The sequence below is a fragment of the Oncorhynchus clarkii genome, chromosome 29, assembly GCF_045791955.1.
Source record: "Oncorhynchus clarkii lewisi isolate Uvic-CL-2024 chromosome 29, UVic_Ocla_1.0, whole genome shotgun sequence".
NCBI lineage: Eukaryota > Metazoa > Chordata > Actinopteri > Salmoniformes > Salmonidae > Oncorhynchus > Oncorhynchus clarkii.
Window position 1 is genome coordinate 30,280,336 of NC_092175.1, and position 25,536 is coordinate 30,305,871.

At 43.2% G+C, this 25,536-nt stretch overlaps 1 protein-coding gene across 8 annotated transcripts; it reads right to left on the reverse strand.

Annotated features, from left to right (window-relative positions):
- Positions 1-1,474: 1,474 nt before the first annotated feature.
- Positions 1,475-18,915, reverse strand: LOC139388528 (transmembrane protein 47-like). Of its 8 annotated transcripts, XR_011629295.1 has the most exons (5): positions 18,598-18,915; positions 15,974-16,114; positions 2,834-4,195; positions 2,058-2,473; positions 1,475-1,987 (listed from the first exon to the last, which is right to left on the reverse strand). XR_011629295.1 is itself a non-coding variant. In XM_071135234.1 (3 exons), the coding sequence occupies exons 1-3, from the start codon at positions 18,791-18,793 to the stop codon at positions 4,014-4,016; spliced, it is 519 nt and encodes a 172-aa protein (XP_070991335.1). In that variant the 5' UTR covers positions 18,794-18,915; the 3' UTR covers positions 1,475-4,013. The 8 variants fall into 8 exon arrangements, 1 of the variants encoding a protein (XP_070991335.1); XR_011629294.1 differs by having other exon boundaries at positions 1,475-2,492; positions 2,923-4,195; XR_011629293.1 differs by having other exon boundaries at positions 1,475-2,777; positions 2,923-4,195.
- Positions 18,916-25,536: the final 6,621 nt, after the last annotated feature.

Consider the following 25,536-nt stretch of genomic DNA (forward strand, 5'->3'; position numbering starts at 1 on the left):
TAGTTGGTGTTGAGGATGGAAACCCCATTCAAGGCAGGGAGTCCCAGCTGCTGCCATGTGCTCTGCTGGCCAGGGAGAGGAGAGGAGAGAGCACATGGCACAGGAAGGAGGCACCAGGTGGGCTGACTCTCCACCTGACACCTGAGAGTTAGTGGTTCAGGAGGAACAGCTGAGTACTGGGGGGCACCTCCTCTGGTTCCTACTCTACTGAACACACAGTGTTTCACAAAGCAACTCTGCTAGGACCCCAGACACAACATGAGTCTCATTACTGAGAGGGAGAGTGGCTCAAGACCTCCCTCGCTGAGAAAGCCATCATTTTTCTTTCAAAAATATATACAAGTATCAAGGCAAATTTGATCACAGTCCTCAGTATCCCGGGGAATTGAAACCAGATGAGATGGGCTGAACTGAAACAGCATCCATTTCCCTCTCTGCCTTAAAAAACACATCCTGCAGGGAAAACAGTCTGGAGTCACAGAGGGGGAACAGCAACCCTGATGGTTTGTTTTGAGGAACTAATAAACAGGTCATTTAAAACTGCCCCTGAACGGATAGCTTGATTTCACGTAATCAAGCTATCCGTTCAGGGGGCTGTTTTAAATGACTTGTTTATTTAACCCTGAGCTTCTGTGGAATATACAGGAGGAAATGGGATTATATGGAACAGTAGTTACAAGTGTTTAAAGGAATGCAGGGAGGAAAAGGGAAGAGGGTTGGACTGAATCTAGTAGAATGACTTTGACTTGAATGTTTTGTTATACCCATATCTACCCACATTCTGTCAAAGGAGAATTTCACAAATGAGACGTGTTTGATATTTATATATTTATTAGGTCCCGAACATTCAAAATGTCAAAATAGGCAATAATGATACTGTACCACTCTAATAGTACTCTAATAGCACAATAGGCATGTAATAAATGGTGGGGTCCTGAACTATTTTGCCGCTGTTGTTTGGCCCCTTTTATCTAGTGGACAGGAGCCACTATTAGTGTCTGTGTGAAGCCCTGAGAGATCATCAATATCCTGCCAGCCAATAGCTCCGAACCTCATTACGCTCCAGCCCAGGAGCCTCATGCACATTTCCCATTATGCCGCAAGCAGTCACACTGGTAATGACAACTATAATTGCCCTGCTGCGGATGTTTCGTTCTGGCCTGCGAGGCCCCTGTGTCCTGGGTGATGATAGAATGGTGCAGCCATGTAAGAGTTTGCAAGTGGCTCCCTGCCTTTTACCTTTCTCCTCAGTGGTACACTCCTGCCATAGTTTTCACGGGGTATTTCTGGGCCAGAGTTATGACTGGAACTACACTGTTCAAAGACTATGTTATGCATGTTCACATGACTTTCACTCTTCATAGTTGTGCAAATGTTCAGACCACCAATTCAATTTGCAAAGCATTTGACATAATCTAGAGCAAACGCTTAAGACTGCTGTAGTAATTTAAAACAAATGAGAAGCGTTTGGTCATTATTTCATATATATCAGTACTGTTTATTTTACACTACAAATGTCAGGAGGAGTTAGAAAACCAGGCATGTTTTGGGATTCACCCATTTGAAGTTCTCAGTGTTCAGAAACTGCAATTATTAAACAGCAATACATAAAATATATATCTTCCTGTGGGAGAATAGATAGCAAGATAAATGATACCATAAATACATTAACAATATTATTTGTCGTCGTCACAAAAAAATACACAAAAGAAAAAAAGGAATATTCCACTAAAAGAGTGCCTTTTGCATCCATTTGCTATTTTAAGTAAACATTGTGCACCGATATTACATTTTAAAATACTTTTATATTAAATGAATATAGACCACATGGAGAATTCTATAAATCACATTTTTCGATATGAATAAAGACTTGCTAAAGAGCCCAAATTCTGTATTTTGACATGTCCCTCCATGTACCTCTGTGACTTGTAATATTTTACCCCACTTAACCCTACAATTCTGTATTTTGACATGTCCCTCCATGTACCTCTGTGACTTGTAATATTTTACCCCACTTAACCCTACAATTCTGTATTTTGACATGTCCCTCCATGCACCTCTGTGACTTGTAATATTTTACCCCACTTAACCCTACAATTCTGTATTTTGACATGTCCCTCCATGCACCTCACCTCTGTGACTTGTAATATTTTACCCCACTTAACCCTACAATTCTGTATTTTGACATGTCCCTCCATGCACCTCTGTGACTTGTAACATTTTACCCCACTTAACCCTACAATTCTGTATTTTGACATGTCCCTCCATGCACCTCTGTGACTTGTAATATTTTACCCCACTTAACCCTACAATTCTGTATTTTGACATGTTCCTCCATGCACCTCACCTCTGTGACTTGTAATATTTTACCCCACTTAACCCTACAATTCTGTATTTTGACATGTCCCTCCATGCACCTCTGTGACTTGTAATACTTTACCCCACTTAACCCTACAATTCTGTATTTTGACATGTCCCTCCATGCACCTCACCTCTGTGACTTGTAATATTTTACCCCACTTAACCCTACAATTCTGTATTTTGACATGTCCCTCCATGCACCTCTGTGACTTGTAATACTTTACCCCACTTAACCCTACAATTCTGTATTTTGACATGTCCCTCCATGCACCTCTGTGACTTGTAATACTTTACCCCAGTTAACCCTACAATTCTGTATTTTGACATGTCCCTCCATGCACCTCTGTGACTTGTAATACTTTACCCCACTTAACCCTACAATTCTGTATTTTGACATGTCCCTCCATGCACCTCACCTCTGTGACTTGTAATATTTTACCCCACTTAACCCTACAATTCTGTATTTTGACATGTCCCTCCATGCACCTCACCTCTGTGACTTGTAATATTTTACCCCACTTAACCCTACAATTCTGTATTTTGACATGTCCCTCCATGCACCTCTGTGACTTGTAATATTTTACCCCACTTAACCCTACAATTCTGTACGTTTTCACCGTCATTGTAAAGCCCTAGTTATGAAGTTGCTTTGACAAAATCATTGATTTAATGTGATTAGTGAATAATTTACCCCTACCCCTCATTTTAAGGTCATCCCTGTTACATTATCTTAACTCTCGTTTTAATATGGTGAAACTATGCCTTAGTTTTTTTAAAGAAACATTTCATAGTCAAATCATAGTGTAAAAGCAGGTGAGCTGGCTCTACTCCTATTGGACATTTTCTGGTGTCTGTCGTGGAAAGTGAGGGGGTCGAGCACAACACGTCAACCCTGTTACCCATAGATAGACATACTAGAAATGTTAAAACAATGAAACATTTTTGGTGAAGCTTGCATTCAATTGCCACTCCCTGTTGCAAACAACAAGCTTCTATTCCCCAAGTCAAAACAGGATTCATGGCTGATTTAAGATTAAATTGTCAACTCTGTTACTTTATTCGGCATGTAATAGGCACTTTCTATTGTCTTTTCTATTTATTTTGAGATGGGAAAACTTTTATTAAGTTGAACATTTGCTCTTTAAGACAGAATGTTAAAATGTGAAATCAAAAGTAATTTTTTTCAAAAGGCTCCGAATTGGTGGGATGGCCCATATACTGTAACAATCCCTTATATAAACACCTCAGCCCAGAAGGTAGAGCTCAGAGAATCTACTTCCTTGTTGCTCTACGAATGGAGATTCATGGGATGCGCCGTCTGTCCAAAACCATTTCTGTGATTTAACATCATGGCTGTCTTTCTGACCGTGGTGAGGGTCTCTGGCACCCCACTGGGGACAGGCAGACATTCTCTCCACACAGCTGCTCCTCCCACTTCATCTCTCCTGCTGATCAGTCAGAGCCAGGAGGCCTCACACACTGTCTATAAATAACAGAGATGTACTGTATGTAGGTGTCGAAGCTTGTCTACGTGGGCAGAGGAAGGATGTGTTTATGTGGGTGTGTTGTCGCACAAGAGAGTGAATGTCAATATTTGTTTGTGTGTGACAGAAAGAACAAGAGAGAGATATAGAGAGTAGGAGAGAGAGGACTCAGTACATAGCATCCTCGTACATGTCCGTCCGGAGGCAGAAGAGGATGCCTCCCCCTAGCATGAAGATGGTGCCCCCCCAGCCCAGTCCGTAGCCCCAGTTGAACTCATGGTAGGTCTGGAGGACAGTTCCATCAATGAACTTGATTGGGTAGAGGACCAGTGCACAGGCCTGAAGGACCACTGAAAGAAAGGGGGAAAAAATAGATACCATATTTACATCTTTCTGTGAGTTAACATTTTACAGTTTAGCAATTAGACAATGTACGTATGTCTACTATCTCTGTATGCTATGTGAGATGGTGAAAGGGAACATCACCAGACAGCCATCATCACTTCTGCTTGCCTGACAAGGCTCTTTGTTGTATGAATGAATGGCTACCTGTGTGCAGGTAGAGAAACATTGATGCCAAGGCTGCTGATGGGAAACTGGAGCTGTGTGCAAGTCAGAGAGGGGACAACATCCAGGGCCAGGGAAAAGGTGGTCGATAGATATCCCAACCCAACCCAGCCGTTACCCAGGGGGTCCATTAACCCTCCCCTCAGCGTCCACTACACTCTATAAACCCTGTTCCTCCTCCACGGGTCCTATCACACTCTGTCTGCTCCTACCCTCAGAGGCCCAACAGCTGCTTATTACTGTAGCCTGCAGTCAACTACCAGGCACAACACACCCACCGGACTCATTACTGTAGCCTGTAGTCAACTACCAGGCACAACACACCCACCGGACTCATTACTGTAGCCTGCAGTGAACTACCAGGCACAACACACCCACCGGGTTCATTACTGTAGCCTGCAGTCAACTACCAGGCACAACACACCCACCGGGCTCATTACTGTAGCCTGTAGTCAACTACCAGGTACAACACACCCACCGGGCTCATTACTGTAGCCTGCAGTCAACTACCAGGCACAACACACCCACCGGGCTCATTACTGTAGCCTGTAGTCAACTACCAGGTACAACACACCCACCGGGCTCATTACTGTAGCCTGCAGTCAACTACCAGGCACAACACACCCACCAGGCTCATTACTGTAGCCTGTAGTCAACTACCAGGCACAACACACCCACCGGGCTCATTACTGTAGCCTGCAGTCAACTACCAGGCACAACACACCCACCGGGCTCATTACTGTAGCCTGCAGTGAACTACCAGGTACAACACACCCACCGAGCTCATTACTGTAGCCTGCAGTCAACTACCAGGTACAACACACCCACCGAGCTCATTACTGTAGCCTGCAGTCAACTACCAGGTACAACACACCCACCGAGCTCATTACTGTAGCCTGTAGTCAACTACCAGGCACAACACACCCACCGGGCTCATTACTGTAGCCTGCAGTCAACTACCAGGCACAACACACCCACCGGGCTCATTACTGTAGCCTGCAGTCAACTACCAGGCACAACACACCCACCAGGCTCATTACTGTAGCCTGCAGTCAACTACCAGGCACAACACACCCACCGAGCTCATTACTGTAGCCTGCAGTCAACTACCAGGTACAACACACCCACCGGGCTCATTACTGTAGCCTGTAGTCAACTAATCAAATCAAATCCAATTTTATTGGTCACATACACATAATTAGCAGATGTTTTTGGGGGTGTAGCGAAATGCTTGTGTTTCTAGCTCCAACAGCGCAGTAATGTCTAACAACTCACAACAATACACACAAATCTAAATGTAAAATAATGGAATTAAGAAAGATATGTCGGAGTGGCATTGACTAAAATGCAGTACAATAGAATACAGTATATACATATGAAATGAGTAAAGCAGAATGTAAACATTATTAAAGTGCCCAGTGATTCCATGTCTATGTATATGGGACAGCAGCCTTTAAGGTACAGGGTTGAGTAACTGGGTGGTAGCCGGCTAGTGATGGTTATTTAACAGTCTGATGGCCTTGAGATAGAAGCTGTTTTTCAGTCTCTCGGTCCCAGCATTGATGCACCTGTACTGACCTCGCCTTCTGGATGATAGCGGGGTGACCAGACAGTGGCTCAGGTGGTCGATGTCCTTGATTATCTCTTTGGTCTTCCTGTGACATCAGGTGCTGTAGGTGTCCTGGAGGGCAAGCAGTGTGCCAACAGTGATGCGCTGGGCAGACAGCAACACCCTCTGGAGAGCCCTGCGGTTGTGGGCGGTGCAGTTGCCGTACCAGGTGGTGATATAGCACGACAGGATGCTCTCAATTGTGCATCTGTAAAAGTTTGTGAGGTTCTTAGGGGCCAAGCCAAATTTCTTCAGCCTCCACACTGTCTGTGTGGGTGGACCATTTCAGTTTGTCAGCGATGTGTACGCCGAGGAACTTGAAGCTTTCCACTTTCTCCACTGCGGTCCCGTTGATGTGGAGAAGGGCATGCTCCCTCTGCTTTTCCTAAAGTCCATGATCAGCCCCTTCATTTTGTTGATGTTGAGGGAGAGGTTATTTTCCTGGCACCACTCCACCAGAGCCCTCACCTCCTCCCTGTAGGCTGTCTTGCCATTGTTGGTAATCAGGCCTACTATGGTTGTGTTGTCTGAAACTTGATGACTTGATGAGTTGGAGGGGTGCAGTTGCCGTACCATGTGGTGATGCAGCCCGACAGGATGCTCTCAATTGTGCATCTGTAAAAGTTTGAGGTTCTTAGGGACCAAGACACATTTCTTCAGCCTCCTGAGGTTGCACAGGGCGGGGTTCAGACCCAGGGCCCCGAGCTTGATGATGAGCTTGGAGGGTACTATGGTGTTGAAGGCTCAGCATTCTTACATAAGTATTCCTCTTGTCCAGATGGGATAGGGCAGTGTCCAGTGGTGATTGCATTGTATGTGGATCTATTGGGGCGGTAAGCAAATTGAAGTGGGTCTCGGGCGTCAGGTAAGGTAGAGGTGATATGATTTTTAACTAGCCTGTCAAAGCACTTCATGATGACAGAAGTGAGTGCTACGGGGTGATTGTCATTTAGTTCAGTTACCTTTGCTTTCTTGGGTACAGGAACAATTGTGGACATCTTGAAGCAAGTGGGGACAGCCGGCTGGGATTGGAAGAAATTGAGTATGTCCGTAAACACTCCAGCCAACTGGTCAGCGCGTGCCCTGAGGACGCGGCTAGGGATGCTGTCTGGGCCGGCAGCCTTGTGAGGGTTAACACGCATAAAATGTCTTACTCACGTCGGCCACAGAGAACAAGAGCCAACAGTCCTTGGGAGTGGGCCGCTTCGATGGCACTGTGTGATTGCCTTGCGGAGGGAATAACTACACTGTAAGTATTCAACCATATTCCCAGTCACCTTGCCATGGTTAAATACGATGGTTTGCGCTTTAATTTCAGCGCAAATGCTGCCATCTATCCACGGTGTATGGTTTGGGTAGGTTTTAATAGTCACAGTGGGAACAACATCCTCTATACACTTTCTGATTAACTCAGTCACCATGTCCGTGTATACGTCAATGTTATTCTCAGAAGCTACCCAGAACATATCCCAGTCCACATGATCAAAACAATCAGGAAGCATGGACTCCGATTGGTCAGATGAGCATTGAATAGACCTTAGCACGGGTACTTCCTGTTTGAGTTTCTGCCTATAGGAAGGGAGGAGCAAAATGGAGTTGTGATCTGATTTGCCCGAAAGGAGGGCAGGGGAGGGGCTTGTAGGCATATGTGAAGAGAGAATAGCAGTGGTTGAGTGTTTTCCCAGCGTGAGTACTAAAGTCAATGTGTTGATAGAACTTTGGTAGCGTTTTCTTCAAGTTCGCTTTGTTAAAATCCCCAGCTACAATAAAATCCGGCCTCAGAATATGTGGTTTTCAGTTTGCACAAAGTCCAGTGTAGTTTCATGAGGGTCGTCATGGTATCGGTTTGAGGGGGAATATACACAGCTGTAACTATAACCGAAGAGAATTCTCTGGGGAGGTAATACGGTCAGCACTAGATTGTGAGGTTTCTGTACGTTATCACAATCACACCATGAGTGGATAATCATGAAACATACACCACCACCCTACCAGGCACAACACACCCACCAGACTCATTACTGCAGGACAACACACTGGCCCATACTTCACCACACAGTAAACAAACAACATCCTGTATCCAATCTCTAATTCACTTGTAACGTTCTAATGCATCCTCCTTCAGTTGACTCTGAGCAGTACTCTACCATATGTTATACTCTATGGTTGTGGCATAACATTCTTGGGCTTTATTGACCACAGCCTAAATATAGGCTCATTGGCCCGTATTCACAAAGCAACTCAGACGAGTGCAGATCTAGGATCAGTTTTGCCTTTCAGGTCAAAATTAATAGGTTTATATGGACAGCAGGCACCTGATCCTAGATCAGAACTCCTACTCTCAGACGCTTTATGAATACAGGCCATTGTATTAAACAATTCCGGTCCAGTATTTTACACGTATTTTACACTGAAGTGTTTAGGTAAAGGCCTACAGATACTGGATCTTAATTTGACTAGTATTGTCGTAGCAAAATAATCCTATAGTCCAGAATGTTGCTCGATCGGTGGTTATGCTATTACGTGGAAAAATGAGGCTACATGAAAAGTGCAATACGCTCACCTTTAAAACTATCAGCAAAAAAAAAAAAAAAAATCTAATTACAATGAACAAAAATATAAATGCAACAATTATGTTACAGCTCATATAACGAAATCAGTCAATTGAAATAAATTCATTAGGCCCTAATCTATGGATTTCACATGACTGGGAATATAGATATGCATCTGTTGGTCACAGATATCTTTATAAAAAAGGTAGGGGTGTGGATCAGAAAACCAGTCAGTATCTGGTGTGACCACCACTTGCCTCATGCAGCGTGACACATCTCCTTCACATAGAGTTGATCAGGCTGTGTATTGTGGCCTGTTGAATGTTGTCCCACTCCTCTTCAACGGCAGTGCGAAGTTGCTGGATATTGGCAGGAACTGGAACACGCTGTCGTACACGTCAACCCAGAGCATCCCAAACATGCTCAATGGGTGACATGTCTGGTGAGTACGCAGGCCAGGGAAGAACTGGGACATTTTTTGTTTCCAGGAATTGTGTACAGATCTTTGTGACATGGGGCCGTGCATTATCCTGCTGAAACATGAGGTGATGTCGGCATATGAATGTCACGACAATGGGCCTCAGGATCTCGTCACGTTATCCCTGTGCATTCAAAGGGCCCTCGATAAAATGCAATTGTGATCATTGTCAGTAGCTTATGCCTGCCCATGCCATAACCCCACCTCCACCATGGGGCACTCTGTTCACAACACTGACAACAGCAAACTGCTCGCCCACACAACGCCACACACACTGTCTGCCATCGGACCGGTATAGCTGAAACCAGGATTCATCTGTGAAGATAACGCTTCTACAGTGTGCCAGTGGCCATTGAAGGTGAGCATTTTCCCACTGAAGTCGGTTACGCCGCAGAACTGCAGTCAGGTCAAGACCCAGATGAGGACGACGAGCACTCAGATGAGCTTCCCTGAGACGGTTTCTGACAGTTTGTGCAGAAACTCTTTGGTTGTGCAAACCCACAGTTTCATCAGCTGTCCGGGTGGCTGGTCTCAGACGATCCCACAGGTGAAGAAGCCAGATGTGGAGGTCCTGGGTTGGCATGGTTACATGTTGTCAGCGGTTGTGAGGCCAGTTGGACGTACTGCCACATTCTCTAAAAAGACGTTGCAGGCAGTTTATGGTAGAGAAATTAACATTCAATTCTCTGGCAACAGCTCTGGTGGACATTCCTGCAGTCAACATGCCAATAACACACTCCCTCAAAACCTGAGACATCTTGTGGCATTTAGTTTTATGACCATGCTGTTTTATTAGCTTCTTGATATGACACACCTGTCAGGTGGATGGATTATCTTGGCAAATAAGAAATGCTCACTAACAGGGATGTAAAGAAATTTGTGAACAACATTTTAGAGAAATACGTTTTTTGTACCTATGGAAAAATGTTGTGATCTTTTATTTCAGCTGATGAAACATGGGACCAACACAAATATATTTTTGTTCAGTGTAAGATCTGACACTTGTACTATAACTAGCTCTATGTGGGCATAATACTGTCATATGATCCTGAACTTCCAGAGAAAAGTCAAATGTTCCACCAGTGTTTAAAGTTGTGTTCCACTGGACTGTATTGAGTTTGTAGTGGCAGAGTAAACAACACTGTTAAAGCTCCCAATTCACTGCTTCATTGACAACGTTTGACCTGACGAAGATCCGTTTGGGATGGAAACGTTGTGAATTGGGAGCTTTAACAGTGTGCGGGCCTTCTTGTTCTTTACTAGTATTTTTTATTAGCCTATGTTTTTAAGGATGTGCATATGCCCACGACTTTTCTATAGACTGTAGTGGCAGAGGTCATAATAGAAAACCTGAAATATCTGAAATATCCCTATAGCGACAGATCTTTCATTATGGACATCATGTGTTAACATTGTTCGGTGCAACTTGTGGAGCAGGAAAGGTTTAACACAGTAGTTGCCACACAGTTGTCAGATTGTTATAAGGCTCAGTGAGTGTCTGTTCTGTACATCCTGTGGAATAGTCACCAGTGTTGGCCGATTGAACTTTGATCTAATAGCGCTACAACAAAGTTATGATTCACTTTGGCTCCCTTTGGTCACATTGTGTAAACTCATCCCTCATCACATTCCTCACATTCTGAGTCAACGCATTCTTAATAAATCCTTTTAAGAGCAGGAAGTTGTCAGTGTGTGTGTGTGTACATGTCTGCTTACACATGTGTGTGTTCTTCCTACTTTTAGAGTCAAACAGTAGGGCGCCTAGTTAAAAGAGAGAAATACCACACTGTGGGCCCTCTACACATTTTAACTACTGTTCCTTGTGTGTGTGTATACGTGTGTGTGTATACACGTATGTGTTTATATGTGTGAGTACTGGACTCAGAGCAAGGACATTGTGTAATTTACTGAGACCACCTATTTCCTTCCTGCTGTACAAGGCGGCGGGGCCTGGAGGAGAGGAGGAGATGGAGAGGGGGGTAGGCTGAGACATAAGCCAAGGAACATGACTCTGTTGAGGGAGGCCAGACTGAAGTGGCTGGGCTGGGGCTGTACCTCTGGCCAGCAGTTAGGCACAACACTATTGACTCCAAGCCTTTCTCTGACTAGGGGAAAGGCTGGGAAATGTACCACTCTCTCCCCTTCCCTCGCTTCCCCTCCCTCTCCCGTGACTGCTGGCTCCCTCTCTCCCATGACTGAGGGCTCTCTCCCTCTCCACCCCTCTCTCCTGTGACTGCTGGCTCTCTCCCTCCCTCTCTCCCATGACTGAGGGCTCTCTCCCTCTCCCCCCCTCTCTCCCATGACAGAGGTCCCTTTCCCACCACCCACCCATCCTCTCCCATGATGGAGGGCTCTCTCCCTCTCCCCCGTGACGGAGCCCCCCCCCCCCCCCCCCATCCTGTGACTAAGGGCTCTCTTCCCCTCCTTCTTCCCCCTCCTTCCGCCTCCCTCCTGTGACTGGGAGCTTTCCTGCCATAAGGAGACCTTTATCCTCACCAGGCCTGAAAGCACTGCCTCTTACACATTTCTCAGCAAATGACAAACAGCGAAAGCCTCAGACATCATATCTACCCCACTACATACTGTTCCTACAGTACTGCAGGCTTTCATGCGGTTTAGGTTTTTCCAAGAGCGAGCTTAAGTAACCGGGTGATGGAACCAATGGTTGGCTGTATCCATCCTTACACCTGTCCCCCAATGGACTTGCAGAACACTTCCCAAACAGAAAACTTAGAAAAGATATGTGTTGAGGCCTAAGAAGAGAAAGTGCAGGGAGTGGGAGAAAGGTATTTGTTAGCATTCGACATAAATGGCATAGCAGGGTGTATGTCTGTTATTAAAAACAAGTTTTATATTGGGGAAAGTTGTACTGAGCACCACCCAAGTAAGGCTGTGGTCTCTGCTTCATCGTTGTTTTCAAACCACAAGATGTACCGACTGCACTGTACACCGCTCCAATCCTGACATCACATACAACACACAGACACGCACAGACCTTTTGTTCTTCATTATTACAACAAAAACAATGTCTGTTTTAATATTGCTTTCTTATATTTTAACCTTTATTTAACTAGGCAAGTCAGCTCAGAACAAATTCTTACTTTAAAATGAAGGCCTACCCCCGGCCAAACCTTAACCCGGACGACGCTAGGCAAATTGTGCGCCATCCTATGGGACTCGCAATCACGGCCGGTTGTGATACAGCCTGGAATTTAACCAGGGTCTGTAGTGACGCCTCTAGCACAGAGATGCAGTGCCTAAACCACTGCTCCACTCGGAATGCTTGGTCTACTATGCTTGTCCCCTCTGGGAATGTTTTATATGGTGATGTATTGGTTGTAATATGCCGCTGTTAATTTGCAACAGTACACAAGACAAACACAAAGTATTGTGAAATTTGTTTTTTGAACTATGACTTTATGAGTTGAGTGCTCCTCTGCACTGTAATTCCAGGACTATATATTGTGTTTCACTGAGCCTGAAAAGTAAAAGTACCAGAGCAGACAGAAAGAGTGAGTGAGTGAGTGAGTGAGTGAGTGAGTGAGTGAGTGAGTGAGTGAGTGAGTGAGTGAGTGAGTGAGAGAGAGAGAGAGTACAGACAAAACAGAGAGAGAGAGCAGACAAAGCAGAGAGAGAGAGAGAGAGAGCAGACAAAGCAGCGAGAGCAGACAAAGCAGAGAGAAAGAGAGAGCAGACAAAGCAGAGTGAGAGAGAGAGCAGACAAAGCAGAGAGAGACAGAGAGCAGACAAAGCAGAGAGACAGAGAGAGCAGACAGAGCAGAGAGAGCAGACAAAGCAGAGAGAGAGCAGACAAAGCAGAGAGAGAGAGAGCAGACAAAGCAGAGAGAGAGAGAGAGAGAGAGAGAGAGAGAGAGAGAGAGAGCAGACAAAGCAGAGAGAGCGAGAGAGAGCAGACAAAGCTGAAAGAGAGAGAGAGAGAGAGAGAGAGCAGACAAAGCAGAAAGAAAGAGAGAGATAGAGCAGACAATGCAGAACGAAATAGAGAGAGAGAGAGAGAGAGAGAGAGAGAGAGAGAGAGAGAGAGAGAGAGAGAGCAGACAAAGCAGAAAGAGAGAGAGAGAGCGCAGACAAAGCTGAAAGAGAGAGAGGGAGAGAGAGAGCAGACAAAGCAGAAAGAAAGAGAGAGAGCAGACAAAGCAGAAAGAAATAGAGAGAGAGAGCAGACAAAGCAGAAAGAGAGAGAGCAGACAGAGCAGAAAGAGAGAGAGCAGACAAAGCAGAAGGAGAGAGAGAAAGAGCAGACAAAGCAGAAAGAGAGAGAGAGAGCAGACAAAGCAGAAAGAGAAAGAGAGAGAGCAGACAAAGCAGAAAGAGAGAGAGCAGACATAGCAGAAAGAGAGAGAGAGAGAGCAGACAAAGCAGAAAGAGAGAGAGAGAGAGCAGACAAAGCAGAAAGAGAGAGAAAGAGCAGACAAAGGCAGAAAGAGAGAGAGAGAGCAGACAAAGCAGAAAGAGAGAGAGCAGACAAAGCAGAAAGAGAAAGAGAGAGAGCAGACAAAGCAGAAAGAGAGAGAGCAGACATAGCAGAAAGAGAGAGAGAGAGAGCAGACAAAGTAGAAAGAGAGAAAGAAAGAGCAGACAAAGCAGAAAGAGAGAGAAAGAGCAGACAAAGCAGAAAGAGAGAGAGAGCAGACAAAGCAGAAAGAGAGAGAGCAGACAAAGCAGAAAGAGAGAGAGGGCAGACAAAACTGAAAGAGAGAGAGAGCAGACAAAGCAGAAAAAAAGAGAGAGAGAGAGCAGACAAAGCAGAAAGAAAGAGAGAGAGAGCAGACAAAGCAGAAAGAAATAGAGAGAGAGAGAGCAGACAAAGCAGAAAGAAAGAGAGCGAGAGAGCAGACAAAGCGAAAGAAATAGAGAGAGAGAGAGCAGACAAAGCAGAAAGAGAGAGAGAGCTATGGGGAGGGAATACATTCCTCTCTTCATTGGTAACTGTGCAAATTCTGTGGCTGCTTTTCTTGGCACACAGCAGCCTGCTTTCTGGGTCTCACAACAGCTCCCTCACCACAGAAAAAGTTAGCTCAAACCCAACTCCCCTCTTATCCCCCCCACCCTCTCCTTCTCCACACGTTAGTATTTTATTACGATCCATGTTAGCTGTTGCCAAGGCAGCAGCTACTCTTCCTGTCCTGAAGTCCAAACAGAGATAAAATATTACATCAAACAAAACACTGTGCATTATATAAATGTATATTTCTCCATTACAGTATTACAATACTACATTACTAACAAAATTGTGTGGGTGTGTGTAGAGTGCATGTTTTAGAGAGTGTGTGTGAGTCCCCGTTGTGCGGTGAGGTGTTGTTTTATCGCTTTTTCTAATCAGATTTTACTCCTGGCTTGAGTTACCTGAGGTGGAAGAGAGTTCCACCCTGGCTCTATATAGTACTATGCATTTCCTAGCCACTGTTCTGGACTTGGAGACTTTTCAAAGACCTCTAGTGGCATGTCTTGTGGGGTACGTATGAGTGTCTGAGCTGTGTGCTATCAATTAAACAGACAGACTGCTACTTTTAACACATCACTACCTCACCCTCACATTCAGTCTCAGTCAGTGTCTATTTAGCTTTGTGCAAATAACTTGACCATTTTCTCAAATGGTAATTATGTGTCTATGTAGACCAACTGCGGTGTGAAGGGAAAATAAAGGTAACTGCCAAAATAAAGGAAACACCAACATAAAGCGTCTTAATAGGGCGTTGGGTCACCGTGAGCCGCCAGAACAGCTTCAATACGCCTTGCCATAGATCTGGCTATGCTCCATGCCATAGGCTGTAGGCTTGTTCATTTACCCGACAAGATATGTTATGTCCCATGCCATTATTTGATATTATATGATTTTATAGTAAAAAGAATAGAATTTAACTGAACTGAAAGAAGTAGAAGTGATATTTTTCCCATTTCGGAGCGAGTGGAAATATGAAGTGGATATGTGGAGCATAAAAGTGATCATTTGAAACAGGTCCTATATACTTGATTTTGAGTTATTTGGCAACTTTAGTTGTGAGTGATACAAACCTTAGAATGTCTTACAAATCAAAATGTATATGGGATGCATGATGGGACTACGGGCTATCGATGATTTGAGAAAGTCTGCAAAAAAAAAGCTTGCTCTCTGTTCCTTGCCTCATGCTGCATGCTGTGTGTCCTCTCATCAAGTGATCATATTTTCACCCATCAGACTATTCTCTCGTCTTTACTAATATGACCCTTTTGGGAACAGGGGAAAATACATGTTATCTCTATGCACTCGAATAAATCAAATAAAATCCTATTTGTCACAGATAATAAACATTGACTGGCAGCAGTGTAAAAATGTTTGTGTGTGTGTGTGGGGGGGTTCAATGTAAATAGTCTGGGTGGCCATTTGATGAATTGTTTAGCAGAGAAGTGAGAGCCAGTTTCATCATAGAGCTTGATGGTTTTAACAAGGCACACCTGTTAATTGAAATGCATTCCAGGTGACTACCTCATGAAGCTGGTTGAGATAATGCCAAGAGTGTGTAAAGCTGTCATTAAGGCAAAGCGTGGCTACTTTGAAGAATCTCAAATATGAAATATATTTTGATTTGTTTAACACTTTTTTGGTTACTACATGATGCCATATGTGTTATGTCATAGTTTTAATCACTTCAGTATTATTCTACAATGTAGAAAATAGTAAAAAGAAAGAAAAACTCTGGAATAAGTAGGTGTGTCCAAACTTTTGACTGGTACTGTATATATATTAAAAATGAACATCATATTTTTTGCAGTGGTGGCAAGAATTGAACAGCGCTTGGCCACTGCTCCTAAATGAATATAGGAGAAACATTAGAGATGTAAGTGACGGTGTTGTGGATTATTGTAGAGTGTTGTACAGTATGTCCATGTATGGTGTTATGTTGGAGCATGATGGATGTACCTGCAGTGAACAGGAACACAGCCACCATGCGGTAGTGCCGTATGCGTGTCCCCCGGCACAGGGAGATGAGGGCCACCAGGAAGGTCACCAGAGTCACCGCAGCACCGGCCAGCAGCAGCACCAGGGTGGCGATCTGCCAGTCTGCAGGAAGAGGAGACATGTTACAGTCACTCACTGAAATCACACTATGGTGGAGTTGAATGGATCCCCCATTAACTCAGATCAGTGATGATAGACAAGCAGGAAACAAATAACCTACTGCTCGTTACAACGCAAAACACGTGTGTTTGTGGTCAAGAAAATATATTAAAATTCCCCACACACAGCTCTCCCTCTTCAGTGTTAGCAGACAGTGAACAGGGAGCTTAACTCATACAGCTACTTCAAACATGCTCACTTGACTATGTGCCCAAAAGGTTCTCCCATATCCTCCATCCCATCTGCCACTGCCTCTCTTCTGTCCAGGTTCTGGCAGTGCAGAAAGTGCTGAAGTACAGTGCTCCAAAATCCAGCTGACTGTTCAGTTCTCTCTCAGGTCTGTTGCGTCTCGGTTGGCTGGCTCATCTCAGAGAACAGAGAGAAGCTCCACCCGAGGCAGCTAATGGGCTCCGTCTGTCCTCTGTCATGTCCCTATCTGCCCCCCCAGGCCATTTACTCTTTTGTCTCCTGTAATGTTAACCCCACAGCCCTGATGCCCTTGTCCTTATGAGCTCCGCCAGGCAGGCAGGTGTTCTCTCTCACTGCCCAGGGACAAGCTTATCTCTCAGGGCCCACCTCACATTCACCCCCACACTCTCCACATTCCACCACAACAACAGAGGGGAGGAGATCCATCACAGCAGCTCATAATGCCCCCTCTGCTCCACCTCATCAAGCTGTGTGAGATGAGAGGCCTCCACAGACCCACTGGGGATGGATGCTGATGGTTCCTCATTTCACCCCTACTCAAACGAGCTGGACTGCACCAGGATGGACCAGAGGAACAATACAGAGACCATTCCATTGACGACACGGTCTGTCCAGACAAACCTCTGAGGTGGGGATAGCAGGAGGCTCTGGCAGGAGAATGACAGGTGTTTTTCTGACAGAGACAGACCATCAAGCTGGGTTGGGAGAGGGAGGGTGTCGCTGGCTGGGCACAGATCTGAGAGAAAGGATCCTATCAGAGGAGACAGCCAGGGTTAACCTGCCTCGCCTGAGCACAGCACCCATCTGGTGTCTGTCTCAGTCTCCACTGCCTGCCAGCCTCTCTGCTCTGTGCTGTGCTTGAGTCATAAAGCTGGCTGCAGTGGCAGTAGTGTCATCCCTAATGCTCTCCCTGCAGGTAAAATAAACAGCACATTCTACTCTGCTTGGAGGTTCAGCCAAAACAGCTACTGAGATACTGAGAAGCAGTAGGGGAGAAGGAAGATACTCTTGTTTGGAAGGAGCATGGGATATTGAAAGAGACCAACAATAGTTTTCAGTAGTGCAATATGATAACATGTTGTTGCCATAAATAGATAGAATCCATTCTCATCAAACATATGTTTATGGCCAAAGGAAATGTTTTTTTCTCCCTTAAATATGTGTCTTGAACCCAGTAGGAATGTGTGAGAACTCCATCTCCTTAAAACAAACTGTGAAATCTATCTATGATAAGGCTTTCAGTCCATAACCAAGGACCCTCAATCCCCATCCCCCATTCAAAGAGAGTGGCCTACACCAGTGGAACGCAACAATAGGTGGAACACACCCACCTGCATTCACAAAGCTTACAAAGGCCAGTGGAGCTCCCAGATGGCACATCACGTCATAGGGACAACTCTCAGCTGAGAAAGAAAACGTCAAATTGCAAGATCAAAAAACCGCGAGGACACGAAAAGAGAACCGATAGGCCTAAACAGCTACTTGTATCTCGAGAATTACTCACATAGGTGGCGAATCTCCGCTATATTGGCGCGCTCTGACTGACAGGGCAGAGAGCAAAATATTACCACTGGCCTGGAACGCAAATGCTACAGTAGACACGCATATGTGGAGCCGGACTGAGAGCGATTACAGTCCATTAACAATGGTCCATTGTTTTATCTCTTCATCCATGATGTACATAGAAATTCACCGTAAATTCCAGACATTTCTCTCACTATAATCAGATTGAGTCACGCATTGTTCTTCTATCCATCTGGGCCAGTCTGTTAATGTGTGTAGACTAAACATTGTATAGCCTATGCTAGAACTTTGATAAAGATAAACAACTGAAAAAGAGACTCTGGGTCTCAGTGGGTTTTTCCTGGTCAAATAAAAGGTTAAATAAATAAACTGCACCAGACGAACCCCAGTTTGTTTCCATGCCACAGCATGAAGGCAGGCGTTATAGCCAGGTTCTATAACGTGTGTTACAACAGATGATGGGAAATAATATAATGTTTTAAAAGGCCAATATCACAATGTTTGGGTACCGTATAGTCAGTCCCAAGTCATGCTATGCCAATAAAGGCCTACTTCCCCATTATTTTGGGAGTCAAAGGATTGTAACTAATTATGGGGACCCCTTTTCATCTGGACAGAACACCACTTGAAAGGCGTGATTTACATCAAGATACAGAATAATTTTAGGGAAAAAAACGTTAATCGCATTTTACCAGATGTGAGGGTGGAAAGGCATCTCCAGCCAGCCTCTGTTTCAGTGCATGATTCCCATAGCGACAAAGAAAAACGCTCTGCCGTTACCCAGGCGGGACTCAATAACGCTACGATGTCCAGACACAATGCCAGAAATATACAAAGTAAAGCAATCAACTTGAACGGTCGGAAAACGTACACTTCATTTATCGACATTTTTCATATTAAGTTGACTTGGACCCACGCGTGTTGAAATTGAGGAGAAAATAAAAGCTGCGACAGGGTCCTCAAGCTCGATCAGATCCGAAAGTTCAGAATCGACTACAGCAAGTTGTGGTGCAACCCCTCATAAAGTCCTCTCCTCCCGGCGTCTGTCTGTGCGCACAATGCGCTTTACTCAGATCCCGTGCGCCCCCATCTGGACAATTGATATGGCAGCTCCCACAGTCACTGCGGAACTCATTTCACTACAACAGTTGAGATAAGGATGGAAATATACGAGCCATCAATATAAAAATGATTACAGACGGAGTAGTCTCCCGTGGGCAGATTATGCGTGTAGTTGACCAAATTATTCAAGATTTTACTTCTGGGTTAACCGAGATTACAGACGGAGGCGCTTTGGATACCATGGACTGGAAACCAATCAAAATCCCGAATTCCTCCCCACGTTGGACCATCCCGCCAGTCGTTGTTCGCCTAACACCTCTAACAAGGTCACATGACCGTCCCATAACGACACCTGGTCAGAGGCTGGACTTCAAGTCTATGGTTGCTGTCCAAACACTTAAAGACACACCATATCCCCTCTGCCCTCAAATTAAGTGGACACTTCTGATGACGTAACATGACGTCTGACGAGTATACACTTGCAGGGCAAGGGGCGAGGGAGGAAGGAATGTTTTTCAAATGGACCACCTTTGGTTGGAAATTCGTCACTCGTTCATCCCGCCATTATTGTGTTTTCCGCCACATGTAGCTTGTGGGCGCTTCAGTCAATAATGAGTGCATGTCTACTTATATTAATATATAATTATGAATATACGCCTACTGTATGATAGCTAGAAAATTAATTAGCTAACTAACGTTAGCCTGCCTAGCTGGAACTAGCTGAAGAAGGAACATTTTTTATTTCTACAATTTCCAAATGATAACCAAACAAAAACATATTCTCTTTTAAGAGAGGTGTTTGTGCTGTCGTGCATTAGTAGTACAATTTCTAACTTATTTGCATTCGTTTTTACTTATACTTATGTCTTAGCGGATGTACAAAAGTCGCGATTTGAATTAATGGGGAGTTTCAGGCCCCGGAGTGAACATAATTGTACACTCGCAAAGCCAACTAAAAACGGGGATTCCCCCAAGGGCATAAGGCGAGGGTAAGTGGACGAGGGTCTTTTAAGTGTTTGGACTGTGTGGATATGTGCTTCACTGATTTCTGCAGTCGTAAAAGCCTGGGGTTTCTGCACGTTAACACTAGAAGCTTATTACCTAAAATGAATAAATTGAAAGTGTGGGTTCACAACTCCAATCCAGATGTGTTGGTCATTACTGAGACGTGGTTAAGGAAGAGTGTTTTGAATACTGATGTCAACCTTTCTGTTTATAACCTTTTTCAGCAAGACAGATCTTCTAAAGGTGGGAGAGTGGCAATCTTTATCAAGGATCACCTTCAGTGCTCGGTTGTCTCCACCAAGTCTGTCCCCAAACTATTTGATTTGCTGGTTATAAACATTCAACTTTCAAATTGCTCTTTGTTGATTGTTTCTGGGTGTTATTGTCCTCCATCTGCACCGCCTGTACCCTATCTGCCCTAAGCTCTCTCCTGGCCCCTTACACTAAGTCTGAATTTATCCTGCTAGGTGACCTAAACTGGGACATGCTTAAACAACCTGACCAAGTCCTAAAGCAATGGGACACCCTAAATATTCAATTGTCAATATTACAAATATATATATATATATATATATATATATATATATATATATATATATATAAAAATTGGCTGATTAACCGGAATCTGCTTTTTTTGGTCCTCCAATAATGGGTATCGGTATCGGCGTTGAAAAATCATAATCAGTCGACCTCTACTCTAAACACCCAGAAAAGGTTACTTTCCTCGATGTCATCCTCACAAATAATCCTGATGGGTATCTGTCTGGTGTTTTCTGTAATGACCTTAGTGATCACTGTTTTACAGCTTGTGTTCGTAATGGCTGCTCAGTGAAACAACCTGTCCTTATTTGTCATAGACGCTTGCTAAAAATCTTTAATGAGCAAGTCTTCCTTCATTACCTGGCCTCTGTAAAATGATATAGAATCAGCTTGATCCCCTCTGTCAAAGACGCTTGGACCTTCTTTTTTGATATTTTCAGTGGTATTGTACGTTTTGGGCTTGTTGGCCTGTTGGCCTCGTCAGTGCTTTTCTCTAAAGATTTAATTAAATTATCTCACACACCTCCAACAATCCGACTCAGATGTGCAAGCGTTTTTGCTATTTTACAATGAAATATTTTCCAATGTGTCCATTACCTCTTCAATTGAATGGACTGTAATAAGGTTGAGACAAATTGAGACTAAATGTTGTCAGTCTCCAAACCTCCCCACCCATCCTCCTGCATACTACTTTGTTGTACACATTGACCACACATTGACATCAAACTCTGTTGAAAGGTAATCAGAATCCTATCCAATATTGTTCTCACAAACACAGTAGGCTTGAAGAGAGCACAAGCACTGTAACGTTAGCCTATCCTTGTCTGAATATTAGATCTAACATAGGCTAACTACAGACTGAGTCCAACAAATTATTTTATGCAATTTAGATTTCAATCAAAACTAGTTATCCAAGTCTGTTTTAGTAAATAGATTTTTAATAGACTACCTACCTTCACTTTAATACAGTTGTATGTACATGGGATGGGGAATGTTAAGCGGTGGAGGAGTTGCGGATGGGAATGGGATTTAAGAGGACAGTATATATTGAGAGGACACTAGATAGTATTTGGTGCCTGGTGTTCTGGTTTTTATATATTCCATAAGTGATGAATTTGCAACATGTTTTTAAAAAACAAATAATGAGGTTGTCCTCCCATGAGGGGAAGGGGGTGAATGTGGTGGAGGTGTGCCAAATATATATATTTTTAATAGACTATTTAAAGCTAGAGTCCTTAGTTTCTACATCAATGTTTTACTTTCAATGATTTTAGAAGAATACAACTTATTTTTTAATTAGTTATTTATTAGTTAATTGCATTTTTTACAATACAAAACAAACACACAAATGACAAAATACAGATGCACACATACATTAACGACATCACCCCTGCCCAGACCCACCTGCTCAAGATTCTGGTAGTGGTGGCAGCATCAAGCTGTAGGGATGTTTTTCAGCGGCAGGGACTGGGAGATTAGTCAAGATCGAGGGAAAGCTAAACGGAGCAAAGTACAGAGAGATCCATGATGAAAGTTTGATCCAGAGCGCTCAGGACCTCAGACTGGGCCAAGGTTCACCTTCCAACAGGACAACGACCCTAAGCACACAACCAAGACAATAGAGGAGTGGCTTCGGGACAAGTCTCTGAATGTCCTTGAGGTGCCCAGCCAGAGCCCGGACTTGAACCCAATCAAACATTTCTAGAGAGGCCTGAAAATAGCTGTGGCAGTGACACTCCCCATCCAACCCGACAGAGCTTGAGAGGATCTGCAGAGAAGAATGGGAGAAACTCCCCAAATACAGGTGTGCCAAGCTTGTTGTGTCATACCCAAGAAGACTCAAAGCTGTAAATCGCTGCCAAAGGTGCTTCAACAAAGTACAGAGTAAAGGGTCTGAATACTTATGGAAATGTGATATTTCTGGGGGGAGTTTTTGTGCAAAAAGGTATTGGGTATGATGGGGAAAAAACAATTTAATCAATTTTAGAATAAGGCTGTAACGTAACAAAATGTGGAAAAAGTCGAGGGGTCTGAATACTTTCCTAATGTACTGTAGGTTCTCCCACCGCCTTTGTTTTCTGGGTCCTTAGAAAAACGAAATAATGGGGAACGTTCCCGAAGATTCTGGTGATAGCAAAATGCAGCTAGCCATGTGGATGATTGGAGGACTTCCACCAGACTTACTGGTCTTCCAACATGGAGCCTGGTGCGGTTGCTAGGTGATTTGAAACACAACTGCATGCCCTCTATAAGTAGCAAGTAAAGGCCCTAAGTGGCGAGTTGATACAATTCCAGGTCTGGAAGGTTATAACCACCTCTGATTTAGGAATATGTCAAATATTCCTTTTCATTTTATGAGTTTTATTTGCCCGTAAAGTCGTATGACCAAGTATATATTTTTTAACAATGTCTTTAGAGGGGTAATTGGTATTACCAATAATAAATATAAAAACTTTAGAAGCCATGCCATTCTGAAGAGGTTTATTCTGTTATTGGAAGATTGTTCCATTTAATTACATCTGTTTTCATATTGTTGAGCAATGGGATAATTTTATCTTTATATACTTGTTGTTTGTTGTCACTTATTAAGCATCCTAAGTAGTTTTTATTTTTTTGAAGTCCACTTAAAGGATTGCTGTAAATCATGAGTTATTTAAAAAAAAAAAAATAAATAATCCTATTGCCATTGTTTTTTTCCATGTTAATATTATATCCTGAGATTTTAGAGTATTCTGAAAATACTTTTAGCAAGGGGGCATTGATTTTTCAATATTGGTCTGGTATATCAGGAGATCATCTGCAAATAAGTTAGGTTTATATTCATGTTCACCAATACTGATACCTATTATATTTGTTTCACTGTAATAGCTACTGTAAATTGGACAATCTAGTTAGTTAGTCCAATCCAGCATTTCTTTGGGGGGCCGCACACCTCCATGTGCTCGCCAGAGGTAGCCTGACTGCCATTAGGTACCGATGAGATCCTCAGACCCCTTGTGAGACCATATGCTGGTGCGGTTGGCCCTGGGTTCCTCCTAATGCAAGACAATGCTAGACCTCATGTGGCTGGAGTGTGTCAGCAGTTCCTGCAAGAGGAAGGCATTGATGCTATGGACTGGCCCACCCGTTCCCCAGACCTGAATCCAGGCACATCTGGGACATCATGTCTCACTCCAGAGACTGCACCACAGACTGTCCAGGAGTTGGCGGATGCTTTAGTCCAGGTCTGGGAGGAGATCCCTCAGGAGACCATCCGCCACCTCATCAGGAGCATGCCCAGGCGTTGTAGGGAGGTCATACAGGCACGTGGAGGCCACACACACTACTGAGCCTTATTTTGACTTGTTTTAAGGACATCACATCAAAGTCGGATCAGCATGTAGTGTGATTTTCCACTTTAATTTTGAGTGTAACTCCAAATCCAGACCTCCATGGGTTGATACATTTGATTTCCATTGATAATTTTTGTGTGATTTTGTTGTCAGCACATTCAACTATGTATTTAATAAGAATATTTCATTCATTCAGATCTAGGATGTGTTATTTTAGTGTTCCCTTCATTTTATTGAGCAGTGTATATGCACATTCCATGTAATAAGTTGGATTTAGTTTGTCTTTACTTGTATACAATCAAAGTCAACATTGTCTGTTCCGTCTATCATTAAAAACTGTGATAAAACATTTTAGCAGACATGTTGTATGAGGGCTGTGTGCATTCCATGAAATGGGAGTCATAGTATGAATACATAGTTATGGAATACATGACATATATATGAGCATGTGCACTGTAAAAAATATTGTGCCCCTTCTACTTAATTTTTTTTTAGGTAACTATTTGCATCAGCCTTTTAAGTAAATCCAACAAGGAGGATCTTTTAAGTATAATATACTTCACTTTTAGTGCATTATAAACTCAAATATATTAAGTGCAAACAGGATCTCAAAAATTCCTTCCATTCAACTTAATTTTATCAGGTTCAAAAGTTTTTTTTTTACCTGCTTAAGTCCTTCAAGTCCCAGAACTAATGTTATACGTTTGATATACTTAATGTAAATCAGTTACAGAACTAATATCGTAAGTTTAATTTGATGAATTTACTCTGTATCAGAATATAAATGACATGTTTTATCTACAAATGTTTTTTGCTCAGTTACTTATGGTACTCAGATAGTAAAATGTATTTAATTTGGGTTCTTATTACTCAAATATATACTCACAACTATACTTAAAAAGCTGACGCAAATAGTTACCTCAATATACTTGGGATAATTTACTAAAAAAGTATTATTTCTATACAAGGGAATATGCAAAAAGAAACCGTGTTCAACCTCAAACTTCAACACCTTTATTTTTAATAAAGGTTTTCTTCAAACTTCAATCTCAAATGGCCCCTTAAACCCTACTCCTTAAGCATTTGTGGAGAGCTCATTATTTTGTAATCTGTAATCATTCTGGGTGTAACTCCACCTTACATCCAGATAGCTTGCACCTGACTGCAAATCATTTCAGATCTTCACAACTGCATGAAGTTAAGGTGATAGTTTGGTTAGCACTTTGACCTCACATCTTTTACAATTTGGCAATACTTCTCTGGTGGTCTGTGTGCCCCTTAACAAAGCGATATTTTATACTATATACTTTACACAAAGCACAATATGAACTTTAGCTCAAATACAACTTCATTCAAACTGTTTTAGATTCATCAAATCATGGGTTTTCAAAACATGCATTGTACATATTGTTACAAAATATATGCCAAATTGTCCCTTAAACCTGACTCCATATGCACTAGTGAAGCCCATATGGACATATTATTTTGACAGCTATAAGCATTCTGGGTATGACTACACCTTGTCTCCTTAGGTAAAGATACATCCAGATAGCTTACACCTGACTACACATAATCTCAGAAATCCACTACCGCATATGGAGTAAGTTTTAAAACAAAGCAGTTTTTTAAACAGGAATTGACAATGACTCATGACTTCACCTGAAAAAGAGCATCATGTAAACTGTAGTTCCT